Source organism: Camelus bactrianus, chromosome 23 (assembly GCF_048773025.1).
Source record: "Camelus bactrianus isolate YW-2024 breed Bactrian camel chromosome 23, ASM4877302v1, whole genome shotgun sequence".
Taxonomy (NCBI): domain Eukaryota; kingdom Metazoa; phylum Chordata; class Mammalia; order Artiodactyla; family Camelidae; genus Camelus; species Camelus bactrianus.
In genome coordinates, this window is record NC_133561.1 from 38124956 (window position 1) to 38143441 (window position 18486).

The 18486-nt window shown below is 35.9% G+C and overlaps 2 protein-coding genes across 2 annotated transcripts; both read right to left on the reverse strand.

Moving 5' to 3' along the window:
• Positions 1–7219: 7219 nt before the first annotated feature.
• Positions 7220–8168, reverse strand: LOC105081033 (olfactory receptor 5M8). The gene is given in 2 exon segments (XM_010970151.3): positions 7220–8141; positions 8143–8168. Coding segments are annotated over 2 exon segments (948 nt in total).
• Positions 8169–17084: 8916 nt separating this feature from the next.
• Positions 17085–18041, reverse strand: LOC105080997 (olfactory receptor 5M5). The gene is given in 3 exon segments (XM_010970120.2): positions 17085–17216; positions 17218–17642; positions 17645–18041. Coding segments are annotated over 3 exon segments (954 nt in total).
• Between the last annotated feature and the right edge of the window lie 445 nt (positions 18042–18486).

Sequence of the window (18486 nt, forward strand, 5' to 3'; positions counted from 1 at the left end):
ACTCAAGAGCAAAATAACTCTCAGCAGAATTAGAGATATTTAAATTAGTTAATTAATTAAAAGGCTAAAAGGACTTGAGGTTTTGCTTTTTGTCCTCTTTTTTTTACAGTGTTTTCTCTGTATCCTGATGACTGTGCTGCATTTGTGGGTGGGAGTGGTTCTTAGTTTCCCATGTGATGATAAACATGTCGATATTGCATCAGCCACAACATATATTTCAAATAATCTGTACTTAGCACAATTCTTTGTATTAATGAAGAACATTCCTCCCATTTTTCAGTAAGAAAGAATTGTAAGCAATGAGAGAATAAAAAAGGATGTCATATACACATGTAATGAGCCTCAGATGAGCTTCCCCTTGTCTGAAAGAATTAATGAACTTCTCTAAAATCCAACTTAATTCTTGCATTAGGGGTGACCGTTTTTTATTGCTGTTGTTTGTATTTTGTTCTATTTCTTAACACTGTAAAAAAATTCCCCATACCACCCTGAATGCGTCCGATCTCGTCTTAATAAATTATTTTAATTGATAGAAGATGATCTACAATAGCTATCCTTCTCATGTCTATAGTTTCTACCCATTTTGAAGAGAAAATAAATTAATGTACTTGAGGAATATAATTTTAATTTTTACTGACTTATAATTGCAAATGCCATGGGTATAATTTTTAGCCCACAGTCTCTAAATTGTAAGCTGTGCAGCTTTATTCCTCTAATTGAGCTTAATTCATATTTTAAGGCTCCATTTTCCAAAGTGGAAGAAAGTCTACCCCCAAAGCATTGGAAAACACAGCATTCTTAACCTTGGTGTCATTGTCTTTAGACAGTGACATGCATTTATTTGTTTATTTGTTTATTTATCTATTTACTATGTGCCTGAAATCCAGGGAAAAAAATAATAATATTACCTGCTCTCATGGACCTCATATTCTAGTTTAATACTGCCATTCTTACTGGATGCTTTCTCCATATTAGGAACTCTGCAACCTCTTAATTTTTTAACTTTATGTGTTTTTTGTTCCTTTGAGAAACAGGAAACACTTTGGAGCTACCATACTCTGCTGGAGCACAGAAGCCCTTGGGAGACTGAGACCCTCCCTCTCCAGCCAGACACGTACGACAATCATTGTTTGGGGGATTTGTTGCTTGTGGTTCAATGAGAAAAAAGAACACAGGCCACCCTTGTACTTGAATTCTAAAAATCTAATGGAATAAGTGTGATGTCTCCCCTCTATTCCCAAATCTAACACAAAGAAATTGGATTAAGGTCATAGATGTCTCTGTTTCTCAGGCAAACAGCCTGAAAACTTCAAGCTTACTTTTTGTCTCTCCCCTTTCTCCAAAGATAAGTTACTATTATAGATGTTAAAAACTCAGCTTTCACATTTATTATTTATTTCTGAGTCCCCTTTTCCCTGCCTCCTATGTATATAATATATAATTACATAATATTAGCTAATATTAACTGAATAAGCTTTTTAACAATAATAATTGAGAAGCAAGACCATTTGGACCACCTGTCAGTCAACACATTTTTAATAAATGCTCACAAACCCTGATGACCACATTCTATTTCCTCATGATCATAACAATCACAGTATTGATAAATTGAGTTTCTATTGGCAAAATTGTTTTTAAGCAAAAGACTCACTTGTTGAACTAATGCTTAGATTTTACTAACATTAACTTAAGAAGACAGTGATAATCATTATACATGAACTGCTGCTTAGTGTGTTCTTGCATCTTTTATGAAACAGGTCGAGATTTGAAGGGAAACACCACAGGGTTGCCTAGTACTTGGACTACTGGACACATTCCTCCACTGGGCACTCCTTCTCTCACCCCATAGTAATTCAGCCTGTGACCCCAAAAACGTATGTTTCTGGATCTAATATTTGAGGTTTTTCAGACCAGCCAAGTAACCTGATTCTAACTCTTTCTTGTTTCTTGGGTTTCTGTAGGGCAGAGGATTGCAGATGGCCACATAGCAGTTGTACACCATGATGGCCAGCATGTAGTGCTCTGTAAGGACCACAGCCATGACGATATAGCACTACACCAGACAGCCTGCATATGAGATAGTCTACCTCTCTGATAAGAAATTCTCTGACATTTTGGGAGTGACATTTGTGGAGAAACACAGATCTAGAACAGACAAACTTGAGAGGAAAAAGAACATGGGCATGTGAAGTCGAGCATCAGTTCTGATTAAGACAATCATGTCCAAGTTTCCTATCACAATGACTATGTAAACTGCAAGGAACAATACAAAGAAAGCAACCTGCAACAGCTTGCCAGACCCAAGAGAATAAATTCTGTCACTTCAGTTTGGTTTCTTCTGAACATGTCTTTGTCATATGTGAGGCATTGGTTGATTATCTAAGGAGAGATATAAAATATTTTTTTAAATCACTGAAACTGTGGTTAAAAATTGTGCCATGCTGGAAGTGAGGGGTATAGTTCAGTGGTAGACCTTATCCTGGGTTCAAACCCCAGTACCTCCTTTAAAGGGGAAAAAAAACTGTACCAGGATAAATATTGTAAAAATAGGCAAAAGATTTTAGTTATGGTATCTCAGTAGTGTTTCCATAATTAGACATCAATACATATGCCATACAGCAAGTCTAAAAGCTTTTCAACAAATGATCTGCATTCAGGTTGTGTTTGCAATCACACTATGCCAGTAAGCTGGGGACTGAGGACAAAATTAAAAATTTAAGTATCTCATTACTTAGGGAAATTTAAAAAAAAATCTAGATAAGTTATATGTCAAAGAAATATCATAATCTAAATTTGGAAATGCTTGGAATTCTGTCTACATGCTTTCATATATACATATAGATACATAGGTTAGAAAAGACATTGATGATAACACAGGTAAAGTTCATTCTGAACACTGACGAACGGAATCCCACAAAGACAAAGTGAGTTTTTCATCAAACCTTCATTTCATATTTCCCAGTTCAGTCATCTACTGATGCATTATGTCTTCCACCAAGTCCAGCTCATTTTCTGGAACCCAACAAGAGATTATATTTGTTATTGTGGTTGATGGTGATGACAGTGGTGGTGGCAATGTGTTGGTGGTCATGGTGAAGAAGAGTTCAAAACTGAGAGAGGACAGAGGTATCTATGTATATATTGGATAACCAACTATTTTTTGTTTGTTTTTTGTTTTTAAAAATTTTTTTTTGTTTATATATATTTTGGGGATGGGGAGGTAATTTTGTTTGTTTGTTTGTTTTAATGGAAGTACTGGGAACTGAAACCAGGACCCCGTGCATGCTAAGCACCTGCTCTACCACTGAGCTATTATCTTCCCCCAGATAACCAACTATTAAGACAAGAATAATGAACATATTAAAAGTGGGAACACACTGAAAGTGTTGCTCTAAGGTCAGAGAAATGAGTCACCTGAGAATTAAAAGTTGTCAGCAAAAATATACTTAACACAAAGTTCAATGCTTTTTAATTTTTAGAATACAAATATGAAAATAACATCCTCCCTGTGGAGGAGTTTGCACTTTGAATGGATGCCTATGATATGTAAATAAATAGTAATAGCTGTAGATGATTAATTTCCTGAAGAAAAACACATGGAATGTGACAGGTAGGAGAGATTGATTATTCCCCATGACAATAACAGCACCTGATAGAAAATAATCAACAAGTATACGTAAATACATGAATGACTAGCTAGCATACTCTAATAACTAAATAACTAATCCCATTCCTGAGGGCTATGCCTTTGATGTAATCACCAGCCAAGTCCCCAGCATCTAGCACCGCCACACTGGGGGTTAGGTTGTAGCATGTGAATGTTGGCGGGACACAAATATTCAGTCTACAGCATGATTTCCACTCAAGCTGCTGAAGGTAGTGAGCACAGCAGTAGCTCTTTTATTACCACTGCTGTATAGTATCCATTGTATGACTGTACTTAATTTATATATTCTTCTTATTTTTGAGAACTATTTAGAATGCACCCAGATGCAGCTATTACAAAATATATTTTTGCAAATATCTCTGTATGTCCACATTCATGCATTTCTGCCTGGTAGAACTCTGGGTAGAGTTGCTGGTTTGCAGGATATGCATATATTGTGCTCAAGCTGATATTGAGTTTTACAAACTGCAAAAAGTTTTACAAACTGGTTCTATCAATTACTTTCTGACCAGCACTATGTAAGTAGTCCGGTTGCTACACAGTCTCTCCAATTCTTAATATTGGAGGGTTTTTTTTTTATCTTTTTTTTCCCTATGCTGGGTGGTATGTGTAGGTACAGATAGCTTGTAGTTATAATTTGCATTTTCCTGATCACGAGTGAAGTTGAGCACATCGTGACATGTGACTTGGTTCTTTAAATGTGTTTTATTGAGAACTGTTCATAATTTGCTGTGCTTTTTGTCCTGCACTCTTATGGACTGATTCAGTAGTATTATAACATACTACCATAAATTAGAGCTCGATCACATCATAATTTCCAGCTCCACCTGTTACTTCCTGTATAATCTGTGGCAAGTCATTTAATGACTCTGTTTCAGGTTTTCTGAGTTTAATATTGAGACAGTAACATCACATGTCTCAGTTGTTCTGATGACTATTGACAAAACATCTGTAAATATCTGGGAAAAAGTCTGTAAAGAGCTTTGAATATCATTCTGCACATAGTCGACACTATAAATGTGTTATCTACTGACCATCTTTCTCCCGAATTTTGGCTAGATAGATTCCATGTTTAATCTTTCATTAATACTATTTGGTAGATTAACACCCACACTAACCTTAATAAATCTAAAGATACCCAATGTTTTTACTATCCTAAAAATACAAAGGTCAAAGGAAAAAAAAACTTAGCTACCATCACTTCCTCCTGCTTGATAATCTATTGTTTTCCAGGAAGTCAGTTATATCTTTTTGAACCCACAAATTATATGGTATTATTGCTCTATGTCGTCTGTATTTATATGTGTGTGTGTGTGCGTGTGTGTGTGTATAGTCACCTATTTTTTCTCCTTCTTGGAAGCTGGTTTTCCTGACAAACCCAGTTTTTCCTCAATTCTAAATTGTCGGTTTCCTCTGAAGTTCTGGTTGTACATTGCAATCTATAGTCTCATAGTTTTAAATTTAACCTTTATTGCTTTCAACTACTAAGTGTATTTTTGCCATAATTTGCATCAAGTAATGCAAATATCTGAAGTTGAGAGTATCCACCTATGTTTTTTCTTATTTTCCTGAAACTTTGCAGGAACAGGAGTTTCTCTGTGGAAATTCTTGGTGGTCTGAGTGGCTGAGAGTTCACTCCTTTGACATGTATTTGTGTATGTCTGTGCCAGTCCCATGCAGTGTTTCCTAAACAAGGAGCCCTTCAATTTTTTTTTTTCGAGCTTAGGATCTGACAGATCATGAAAGCAGTGTAAATCTAAACCTCAAATTGACAAAATAATTCAATTATTGTTTTAAATTTTCAGATGGGATTATTTTTAATGTCTCCATCAGTCAAAGCCTAAACAGACTACTTTGGTTTTGTTGTTGTTCTCGTGGACTCTGCTGGTGCAGAGATGGGAGCCCTTCAACAGCCCCAGCACCATGAGGGGTCTCTGTTCTCACCACTCACCTTGTGTGCACCTCATCGCTGGCTTCTCATCTTCCCTGCAGCTGATTATCCTTAAAGCTCCAATCACCTTCAAGGGATCTGTTTGCATCAGCACCCAGAAAACCCACACCTACAAGACTGGAAGAGCTGGTACTGGATTTGACTCTCTGTGGTCAGTCTAACATTTGAGCTGCAAGGTTTTTGTCTTTATAGGAAAAATATTTTCTGTTCACATGGTTCCCATTGAAAATAAATATCATCTACTCTTCATATTCTGTGCAATAGAGTGGGGGTAAGGAAAAGGACCATGGAATTTACAAAGTGCTCTGCAAATGTGAGGTGACATTTTATTATAACTATATTGCACACTTCATGGGTTGATATACTAGTATTAGACGCATGTTCAATGCATTATCAAGTAACTGTATATCTCTTCATTCAGACTTATAAGAAATACAATTTGACCAATTAATATTTTTTCTTTGTTTTTCTTCATGAGTTCAAAGAGAATAGGCAGGAATATATCATGGCAAGATAAGCATGCTTCCCAGGGGAAAAAGGCTATGGTGTATTTCAGGCCAGAGTTGAGTTTAATGGAAGGAGGGCCAAGAATTAAGCTGCAGATGAGTTAAATGAGATGAGACTTGTGTTGTAGACTGGATGAGTTTGCTGGGGCTCAGAGAAGGGCACCCCAAGATGAACCACAGTTGCATACTGGTTACTTTGAAATGAAGTTACTTGAGAAACAGGTAGTGAAAAAAAATTTATTTAAAAAAAACTCTGACCCTCCTCTTTTCCTCAAATGTGAGAAATAAATCTCCCACATAAAGGTATCCTCCATAGCAGGAGGATAGAGAGCATCTTTGTCAACACAGTAAGGGAATCCAGGCCTCAGAAAGCTGTCTAACAAACCTCGTGACTTCTTCATTACTTCAGTACCCCAGCACAAGTGCCTTGGTCTTGTTAAATCTTCACAAATAATGGTGTCTTGTCTAAAAATGGTATGTAAACAGCTTGCTTTGGTCACTTTGAGTGTCTCTTTTTTTAATGACAACACTTTGCATATGAATTAAATTGTTTCATTATATTTATCTTTCTTGTGTCCATTTAATTATTAGACTAGTCAAAAGAACTCAAATGAGGTAGGGGGGAAATTTTCCCCACCCTGAAATTTCAAGTGCAATGCTGGTTTTCAGCTGTAAGGAAGGCACGTTTATTTAGTAAAGTTGTACAAAAGTGTTTTTTTTTTAAGTTATTGGCTACATGTTAAAGTGAATAATCCCCATTAAGAGACAGCTAAAACTGTATGATTAAACCTTCCAAAGATAAAATACAATTCTAGCTTTAATATTTTTTTCCCAGAGGGTAAATTGAATTTCTTACTGGCAATGATCCATCAATGTACAGGTCTTTACTTTTGGGTCTCAACAAGCAAAGTTTTCCTGGAGAATTCAAAATTCTTAACAGTTGACATTAATACTCAGATTCCTTTTAGTTAAATTTTCTCTATGGAAATTTCCCCCAGCCTTTCAAGAAAAGGATATGGATTTGGACAAATTATGTTTGTATTAAGATCTAAGAGAAGGTCGTAAGACATATAAAATAAAAGCGTTTAACTAAAATTAGCGCCCAAATTTATTTAGAAAGCAGTTTCCCGTGAACAGTTCTCTGATCAGAGCCTCTTTCACATCCTTGTTCCTCAGACTGTAGATCACGGGATTCAGCATGGGGATCACAGTGGTATAAAACACGGCCACCATTTTCCCCTGTGCCACGGATTCCTTCGAGGGTGGTCTGAGGTACATGAAGAAAAGAGCTGCATAGAATATGGTGACAGCTGTCAGGTGAGAGCCACAGGTAGAGAAAGCTTTGCACCTTCCTTCTGAGGAATGAATCCTCAGGATAGCAGGAAAAATATAAAGGTAGGAAACCAGGATGATGAGGAGAGAAAAGGAAAGGTTACATCCAGCCACAGCAAACACTGATGTTTCTTTGTTGTAGGTGTCAGAACAAGCCAGCTTAATCAGTGGAGGGTCAGCACAGTAGAAGTGATTAATTTCATTGGGGCCACAGAAGACGAGGCTGTAGGTCCACATGGTCTCCATCAGACCAGTGAGTGCCCCATACACATAAGGCACTGTGATGAGGGAGGCACACACGCTCCTGGACATTTTGCTGCCATAAAGCAGAGGGTTGCAGATGGCCATGTACCGATCTAAGGCCATCACAGCCAGGATGTAGGTCTCCACATGGACCAGGGCAATAAAGAAGTAACACTGCACCAGACAAGCAGAATAGGAGATGGTTTTCCTCTCTGATAAGAAAATCTCCAGCATCTTTGGAGTCACATTGGAAGAGAAGCACAGATCCACGAAGGACAAGTGGCTCAGGAAAAAGTACATGGGCATGTGCAGCCATGCGTGGACCTGGATGAGGACAATCATGCCAAGATTCCCTGCCACCGTGGTCACGTAAATGGCCAAAAACAGCACAAAGAAGAGAATCTGCAATTCCAGGTGACTGGTCAGTCCCAAAAGAATGAACTGTCACTGAAGTGAAGTTTCTTCTCATAATTTTCTTCAATGGAAAATGAGAACTTTGGATCAACATAGGATTTTTTTAAGTGGCAAAAAATATCACAGAATCTTAGAACATTATTTTTTTTTCTCTGAATTTTTTGCTTTCATTTTCTATGACTTGTCTTTGTCCTAAGAGACCCCAGACATAGTGGTTTGATTAAAACTAGATCTAATTAAACACTAGCAAATAAGCTCAAACTGATGCTGGGTGTCTGTCATTCAACTACTTCAATTGTTTTTCTTTGTTAATTTTTCTGTTATTTCTCTTTGTCTATTTATCTTTTTGGTTTTTGTCACTACATTTCTTACTCATTTCCACTTCTACTCTGTCTGTTCTCCATATTTTACTTAAGCTTACATCAAATTTCTCATCCCAGATTTACCACTCAGTGCCAATAAACAAATGGACAGTCACCACTTATCTAATTGAATTTACCAGATAACTTAATTAGCAGTCAAGAATATTATACCAAAAGTTCTTTCTCTGATAACAATTATTTCTTCCAGGACATGGCAGTTAAAATCGTTTATTTTGTTTGTAATAAGGCACTAAGTAATAAATTAAAATATATACCTTAATTCACCTCTGTAAGATGTGAAATCTCCGTATTCCTATTTTACAATGACTAGGTGCTAATTGGGGGAAAAAATAAAAGAAAAGATAAATCTTTGAAAAGCTGAACAGTTGCAAACCTTTTATCATGAATGGGAACCAATATAATATACAGGAAAACTTTCAAAAGTCTTTTTAACATTTTTCTAGTTAATTCAATAAACTTTGACAAAGTTACTTTTTCAGTTGCAGGACCTGAATTAGACCATAGAAATTCCTTAGTCCAGCATGTTGCTTTCACTGTGAGAACAGATTGAAGGGTCATGTGACAGGACAGACCCACAGGCTGGGATTTGAGCAGAGTCTAAACTAGAAGCAGTACCTCCCCCATACCTGTATGAGTTTCGATCCTTGGATCCAGAGTTGGTTTTTATGGGGCAGCAGTTAAGAAACAAAGCAAAACCAAAGTAAACAAAGCAGACAACCACAACAACTTCCCTTTTCTTTGGTTATTCTCAAACTAGATTTGCTACCACCCAACAGTAGGTCCCAGACAAGAGAAGGTAACTAAAGAGAAATGTGCAATTTGTATCTGTCCCTTTGTAATGCAGGTTTGCCCTCCTCTTCCCCTTGTCTGCCTACCACTGGCTGCAATAGGGGTGGAGTGCTAAGCCATCCCGGATCATCCGGATGGGATGGTGGAAAAAGCAGAATGAAACTCCTAAAATCATGGCAGGTCTGAACTTCAGAATTTCATGTAAATGAGAATTGAACTTCTAACTTGTTTAAGTTATTTTCTTTCACTCTAGTAGGAATTGAAACTATTACCCAACTAATGCAATCAGTGCTCAAGACTCCCACAAGTCTGACTGCTATACAAGCTAAATCTACATCAAGTGATAATTGTTAGTTAAAATTTAATTAATCCCTCAGAGTTTACACTCAAGGACCATGCTACAACTCACTTAAAAGCTGTGATGACAATGCTTAGGTAGCCCAGAAGCTAGCCTCTTGAGATCTTTCAAAATTGCCTTCAACCTCTTTTCTATCCATTCCATGCCATTTAGACATCCAAAATGTACACACACACACACACACACACACACACTGCAGTTCTATGGAACACAGGTGAAAGATAATACTTGTTACAAAAAGAATAAAAAAATAAAATTTAAACATTAGACGTTTATTCTCTAAATTCCCCTCTGCACCCTAACATGGGATTTTTCCCCTGGCTGCTTTATAGTATTTGATCCCGTATTTAATCCCCAGCTTCATAACACATCACCAGTTTCTCTTATTTTTCCTCCCTCCTATTTCTTATCTCTCTCTCTTATTCCCTGGAACCACCTCAAGGACTGCCTATTTCCTCTTCATATTATTCTAAGCAGTTCACCTCTTGCTCCAGTGTGTGTGCTTGGTTTTCCCTGCAGAATATCTCGCTATCTGTTTCTCATCTCCCAGCAGAGGACACTGAGCCATCACATCTTAACCTCTTGTGTGTTTATATCCTATTCTTCAATCTTGCCTTCTTTACAAATGGTCTCCCAATGTATCTTGGTGTTTTCCAAAATTTAAAAAATATATATTTTGTAGTGAAATATTTCTGATCACCTTAATACTGATATTCACCTCATAAAATCAACACATAAATCTTGGAACTGGCAAGATTTCATCTGAAAAATCACAACTGTGCTGCACATAAGCTCTGTAATTGTGCAGACAACTTACCTCTGTAAGTCTCAGTGTTCTTGGAAATGTTGTCCCAGGGGTTTTCTTTGAGGATTTGAAAAGGTAGAATGTGTGTAAATATCTGACCATGTGTGAGGCAAAAAAAGCCACATGGAATTTTTAGTTTCTACCTTTCCTTTGTTTAGTATTTAGAAGAAATAAAAATTCTCAAAGTATGAGCATTAGCACTTCCCATATAATTAACTCTAACCTTTCTATGTAGTTTTTTAACTACCTCTAACCATGCATTTATTCCTAGCAAATAAGAAATTGTATAAATACACTAGTTAAGCTAGTTCCTAACACACACAAAATGGACAGCCCTCCTTATAAAGATGTAAGGAAAACAATGGGCCTTCAAAAATTACAAATGAAGGAAATGGTTGCTTGTATTTATAAGGTTGATTCCTTTTCCCAATGGCATTTTGGAAAAAAAAGTCAGGATGAAGGAACCAATTCTGCCAATTAACAGTTCCTTGAAGATAGCTTTTCTTTTTTTTTTCCCCTGAGAAGTTAGTGGAACTCAGCTCCTGCTCAGCAGTTTGGGAGACAAGGGTGATTCATGACCATACACTTCAGGACCTTGATAATCAGAAACTGCACAACACTAAATCTGTAAAGAAATTGGGTGCTAAAATAGCAATAAAGAAGTAAGAACAAATAGATAAGTGAATAATTTATTATTTTTTCTAATATCAATCCCTCGATGGAAGGAAAAAGTTAGACATTTTGGAGAGAACTAAAAATGGTCTGCAAAGGAGACTGTTATTTGTTTGATTAACAATGGTGGCCATTTATGCAGTCACTGTCTACCTCGGTTAAAAGAAAGCATTGCTCTTCACAGAATTCTTGTCTCTCATGTTAAACATGTTAAAAGATGTTGAAAAATGAAAAAGTTATATGCCCCTCATGGCGCTACTCAGGTGAGAGAGTATTGATGGTTCCTATCTACACCAAATTAAGTCTATGTTGACAAAGCTCTCCCTTCACTCCTCGTGTGATCCAGTTTACTATTGAGCCTCACCTCTTCTGGATTTTTTGGTCTGTAATTGGTGTCCCAGGCACAACCAATCTATTCTCCTTCCATCATTTGCCTCTTTCTTTAGAAAATGCTTTTGAACCCAACCTCTACCTTTTAAAATTCTACACAACTTCCAAAGCCCAGCTCCATAGTTATCTCCTCTGGAAGATCTACCTTACAAGCCTTAGCCAGAATTATTTTTTTCTTCCTCTGTGCTCATAAAACAATTTTTTAAAATACATTAACTCTTTCTCTTACCCTAGCAAGTCTCATGGTAAAATAGTTGTGAGTTTTTTTAATGAATAAACATCACTTTCATAGGCAGTATGCATATATTTAATCATTCTTAAAACCTACAGTGTCTTGCTTTTGATAAACTTTAATGACTTTGTTTTAAGCTGAGTTAAATTAATATGTGACCACAAGCACATTAAGATATTTCTATTGACTGAGGTGTGAAATAAGAGGAAACTTGTCCTCAATATAGTCTTGCCCAGGTGAAACAGGCTGCCATTAAGTTCATTAAATAGAGTAAGTCTTCCAGGAAAAAATCCACTTTATTCTAATAGATCTCCCAATCCAAGGCCATCAAAATAATATAAATTTTAAATATATTGCAATTCCCAAATCAATGGCTACCTTCACATGCATTCTGATTTGCTAAAATCAGGAAAATTCATTCCACAATTGAATTACCATTGGACATCTATTTGTAGACTGCAAGACAGATAAGATTTATAAATTGAGGAATTAAGGCTTCAGAACCAAAGATTTGCAGTTAGTCAATTACATAGCTATTATTCTTGACTCTCACTTGAACATTCTTTGAAAATTCATAAGATTTTATTCTGTTATTTAAATAAGGAGTCACTTCCTATCAAGAAAGACAAATAAAAACATCATGTTTATAATATTTCATACATAAAAACATGATCAAATATGAACCTTTCAAATTTTTCATATAGTCATTCTTTATGCTTCTGGAAAAAAAAAGATCTATGTAGTAATTCAACTTTGGATTTCTTCATATTTTCAAATGTTGCAGTTCTTTTTCTACTTATTTTTAAGTTTTAAAGAAGAGTCACAAACATATAAGAAAAATAGTATTTTAATTTTGCTATTGATTCTTTCCAGGAGGCATCATTACCTAGCCATGTTTATAAGATTCAAAAGCAGAGAGGTTTCTCTGGCTTACAGAGATTTAAAGTATTGAAAATATGTTTTAAAAATGCTAATTTGAGGCTCCTGTATACTTCTAGGCATATACTATAGTTCCAATATGGTCTCTGGTAAATAAAAATTTTATTTGGTCTGAGTAGCTACAAAGTGGCAAGCCGCCATAATGATGTTCCACGTTGCCAGCTCTGGAGATAACAACTCTGACGGTAAACAAGTCTATACAGAACCACTTACGCAGGCAACGGTGGCCATATCAATGCACCACGTTTTGGATTCAAAGCTATAACTGCATGAATTGCAGGTAATTATGTAGATTTCATTATCACAGAGGGCAACAGGAACAAAATACTGAGTTAACAGGAATGTGATCACGTCATACAGTTCAGGTAAGTTGGAGAAGGAAATGACCTTCTTAAATAAAAAGTTAACCAAAATGTGTGAGGTTGGCAGCTTGGCAAAGAGACAACATGAGGGTGTGAGCCCCAGAGTTAGGCTTAATATTTCCACAATAAAGATACTACAAATAAACAGAAACAAGACAAAGACAACAAGCTGCAAAATTGGACAACTGGTCAACCACAGGAAATTAAACTTCACTCTTGTCTGACTTATTCTGAACACTTCCAGATGAATCCTTCTGTTTAAAGAAATAAAAATAGATTTATTATGCATGAATAAACTATACACTTTTAAGATTCCATCAGTGTGTTTCAAGTTTTCTAGTTCCCATCACTTTGTAAGTCATATCACAATCTCCACTTTGTAAAAATTGTCCATACTTCTATCTAGCTATCTATCATCTCTCTATTTTTTAGGGAGCACAGACTATTGTACAAGACTAAGCAATAGAGAAATAATTGCTTTCAAGCATTACATCTGACCTTACAGCATTTACTACTGCATGGGGAACACAGATTTTTAGTTAAATAACCAAACTTTTAAGGGTATTATATCTTAAAAATGTTAAATGTAACAGTGGAGAAATACAGAAATCTGTGAGAGGAAAATGAGTCTCAAATAGGTGAAGTGATTTTTTAGTTAATAATAGCAATGAGTTAGCTTTTACTGAAGGAAAACTAAGTAACATTCAATGTCCTAAGTATTTTAGGTATTAAACCATTTCTTCCACACAGCTTCCCTATATAGATGTATTATAGAGGAGAAAACTGAGGCAGAGAGAGGTTGACTAACCTCCTCAGGAAATCTGATTTCAGAGTTCACGCTTTTAACTATTAATTTAGCTGATAAATGATGGAGTCAGGATCTGATTATAAAGCTCACTTTATTCAACAAGCAAAATTTGCTATTAGATTATAAAACAGGAGGTTTTCTTACAATGTATTGTATCATTCAGGGTGCATGCAGCTAGCAAATACCTGATCAACAGCATTTTTGGAAGACAGAAAAGGATAGTTTTTTTCATGACATAGTTTTTCCCCTTCAAAAAATACAGTGAAAAAGGATGGTATTATAAGAAAAATAATCAGTAACCTTTGAAACCAGATACATTTGGCCTTCCTTTCTAAGCTACATGATTTTAGGTTAATAATTAACCCGTAGTCTCTGTAGGCTCATTTTTAAAAGAGAAACTATAATATTGAGATAATACTATTGGTGACCACGTTAAGTGAGACAACATATATTAAAACAGTGCTTGATCTTTGGGAAATATTAATTCTTTCTCTCTCCTTCATGTATGTATGTGTGAGTGTGAAATGTAAACATTCTTCAGATGTCCACTATTCAATATAAAATATATGATATATGAATAAAAATGTTAGACTTATAGCATTACTATTCCCTGAAATATTCAATTATTTTTTAAATACACATAGATCAGTTTTCATTAGAAAAACTACCAACTAGAGTCATGATCTTTCAGATAGGTGGAAAGAAAAATATAAACAATCATATCATAACTATTGTTCCTTAGAAAAGTTTAGTAAATATTCTGTTTTTAAATTCTTCCATTATCACATTGCTTAATTTGTTCAATAAATGCAGAATCCAAAAGATTTACCTTTAAAAAGAGAAGAGCAAGTATGTAAGAGATGGTTTTAACATTCTTCATGAAATACTTTATCATTAATAAGGCAATTTTCTAATTTTGGGGTATAAACCCAGGGTCTACTGAAATAATTCATTAATAGAAAAGGTACTTCATGAGCATATGTGTATTCTATGGCCAGCACAGCATAGTAGGAACTGAAAAACAGACTGTCTAATGCCAGCCACTCAATTCATGAAAGTACTTAGTGAAAAACCTCTTTTACCTGAGACTTGTGTGCGTGTGTGCAAAAACACGGGCTTCATGTTGCTAGTGTCGGTCATAAGTACCAGTGACATGGGGCACTTGTATTTCTGAGCAGTACTGCTGGCTTGTAACTAATATGCTTCGAGTCACTTATTGGTCCATTCAAAAAAAGTTTTCTTATATATGTAAAAATGGAGGCACTTTGTTTACTTTCAAAATGGACATTCATTTATGTTTTTTTAACACTACAATCATTAGGGAACCTTTATTTGGTGTCAAGCCAAGCTAGGTGGTAAAGATAGATACATGGACCTTGAGTTAACATTTGAAATAATTTTACACAACTTTATATGAGTGTGTGCTTAAAAGCAATATATCTCCAGATATTTCTTTAAGCAGAATCTGACAAACTATTAATTGAATGTTAAAAGTTACAAGAATAGCTACCTATTTGTGTTTGAACAGAATTTGAAGACAACCTGACTTTCAAAATAAATTTATTTAAATAACAAGCTCTAGCAGTAGAAAGGTGGAAATAATCATATGGGATAATATAGAATCAACGAATATGAGAATGTTACTCTGCAAGAAGTGCTGAGCAAAAATAAGCTGTAAGAGAGAAAGGATGCTTTGAAATACAACTGAGAAAAATATGTCAGTTGGGAGACATTACAGTTCTGTGTCCTTTCCTTTTCCTTTGAGTGTAACATCTGACACTTGTTTGGGTCAGATCCTGCCTGGTCTGGCATAACATTGTGCTGGGAGATATGCATATGTTGGAGCAGGTGCACAAAAGATGAGCAAATTCTTGCCTTGTACATTCATAAGATGATCTTTAATTTACTCAAAATGAATTGATTCCTCTAGAGCATCAGCCCTTTCATTTTCTTATACTCTAGCACTTAGCAAATTGTATTGATTTTTATCTTTGCAGTTTCATAAAACTATACAATCCTAGTGCTCCTTGAAGTGTCCTTGGCACTTGGAGCAGGACTTGACTCATTATAGGTAATTGGCAAACATTCATCAACTTTGCCTATGCTATGTAGATTCAAAGTCACCTGAAATGTTAACATTTTAAAAAAATCAACTTGTATGTGCATCCTTTAGCATTAAAATACTTCTAGATAAGTAATAATTAATTCTAAAATTGGATTCATGATAACTAGTTGTGACAAAAAACAATTGTGGGTAAAATCTGAACTATGGGATAAATAGAAAATATCCATCACATCCTGGAAAATAGTTTAAAAGGCAGGGATGAAAGAAGGCATGAAAAGCTTAGGCTTTAGGAGACTGGAATGTTATTGATAAACTCTACAGAAGCCAAAATTCCTTCTGAGGCAAGACCTAAATCATTGTACCTGCCATTCTCTGCCTGCTTCAGGAGTTAATATCTGAAAAATAAATTATTTGAAGATTCTTGTTTCCTGTTAGGACTTAAAGAGGAACACGTCTTATTGAAAATTACTGTCACAGGTAGAGGGAAATAAATGGATGTCAGTCATGGACACGAGGGTGTTATCCTAAGTTCTGTCTCCCAGAGGTGATGGCAGGTCAACAGCAGCTGTGGCCACATCCTCTAAACCATTAAATCAAAGCCTCTACATAGTAAATGATACAGAATTAAAACCACTAAAAGTTAGCTCATGATAGTCAACATGTGTATTAACAATTTTGTGTATATAGGTATATGTATATGGCCATACCATACATTGGTTTGTGGATATACAGAAACTTTCTGGAAATATAAGGAGTTCTTAATAGTAATTTTGAGACGTGACAATAGAAGATCAGGGTAAGGCAGAGAAAAGGAAATATTTTACTCTTTCACCGTATATTCTTCTAGAGATTGAATGTTTTACTATGAGAATGTATAAATTTTATAATGTAAAATTAACCTATAAAGTTATAAATACCAAAGTATGTAAAGAAAGAGAAGTGATCCCCCATATTGACACGTTTAATGCCCAGTCTTTTACACACAATGCACTCACACATCACGTGTAAAACTGTAAGTCTTCTATACCTATGTCTTTACTGTTTTGTTGCTAGAATATAGATTTTCATCATGGATTTAAAATTGGCTTTTCTGTAAATGCAGTTAAAGTTGTATCCAGTTCTCATAAATATCTTTTATTTAATATTTAAAGAAAGATGCACTGTAATTTTACTTCAAAAGTATATTTCTTCTGATCAATTTCTGGAAAGCTTGTTTCACATCCTTGTTCCTCAGACTATAAATGATGGGGTTCAACATAGGGCTTACAAAAGTGTAGAAAACAGCAATGATCTTGGACTGCTTGGGCTGACTTGCCCGTGGGAGGTCTAACATACATGCAGAACAGGGTCCCATACAACACAGTCACTGCCACCAGATGGGACCCACAGGTGGAAAAAGCTTTGTGCTTACCTTCAGCAGAACACATATTCAGGATGGCAATAAGAATGAAGATGTAGGAGATGAGGATTATGAGAAGGGATTTGGAGAGCTTAGATCCTGCCACCACAAACATGGAGGTCTCCTTAATGAACGTGTCAGAACAGGAGAGCCAGATAAGGGGTGGGTCAGTACAATAAAAATGATTAATGATATTGGAGCCACAGAAGGTCAAGCGATGTGTCCACATGGTCTCCATCAGTCCACTAAGGAACCCATAGACATATGGACCAGCAATCAGGCAAATACAGACCCCTTTGGACATCTTGCTGCTATAAAGCAAAGGTTACAGATGGCCATGTACCTATCATAAGCCATTACAGCTAACATGTAATACTCAGTAATAACCATGGCAATGAAAAAATAGCACCGGACTTAACAAGCAGTATAGGAAATGGTTTTTTTCTCTAATAAGAAGTTCATCAACATCTTGAGAGTCACATTAGTGAAACAGCACAAATCCGAGCAGGACAGACTGTCAAGAAACAAGTACATAGGGGTGTGGAGGCGAGAATCTATCCTGATCAGGACCAGCATCCCAAGGTTCCCCCCAACAGTGATCAAGTAGATCACCAGGAACAGCACAAAAAGAATGGGCTGAAGATCTGGACGATCCATTAATCCCAAGAGAACAAATTCAGTCACTAAGCTGGAATTTCTTCTGACCATTTCCTTAGGTGCCGGCATTGTTCACTTAGATGAATTAAAATAAATTAAGAAGTGAATGAGAAGTCCATCATACGCTTCTTCTCTCTCTCATTCTCTCTCTTTTTCTTCTACTTTCAACTACCATCACACATAGCGATTAGACAGAGTCAGGAGCTGTAGGAAGTAGGACTTTTAAGAAGGTCATAGCCTGTAATATCTAGGTATATAATGTGCAGATGATTCCCAAAGAGGATGGTTCCTATGACTCCAACTTGTTGGAGAAGGAGGGAATTATGATCTAAAGTTTATTTAAAATCGTTTGAACCACTAACTGCCACCTATGATTTACTACAAAATTATGGGCTTTATCATTGATCCCAGGAACAATTTGAGACAAAACAGTGACGTGCTAGAAAACACTTTTGCAGATCTTAACAGTGTGTGCATATTTAGAAGTCTGAACTTTGAGAATCACACTCATTAC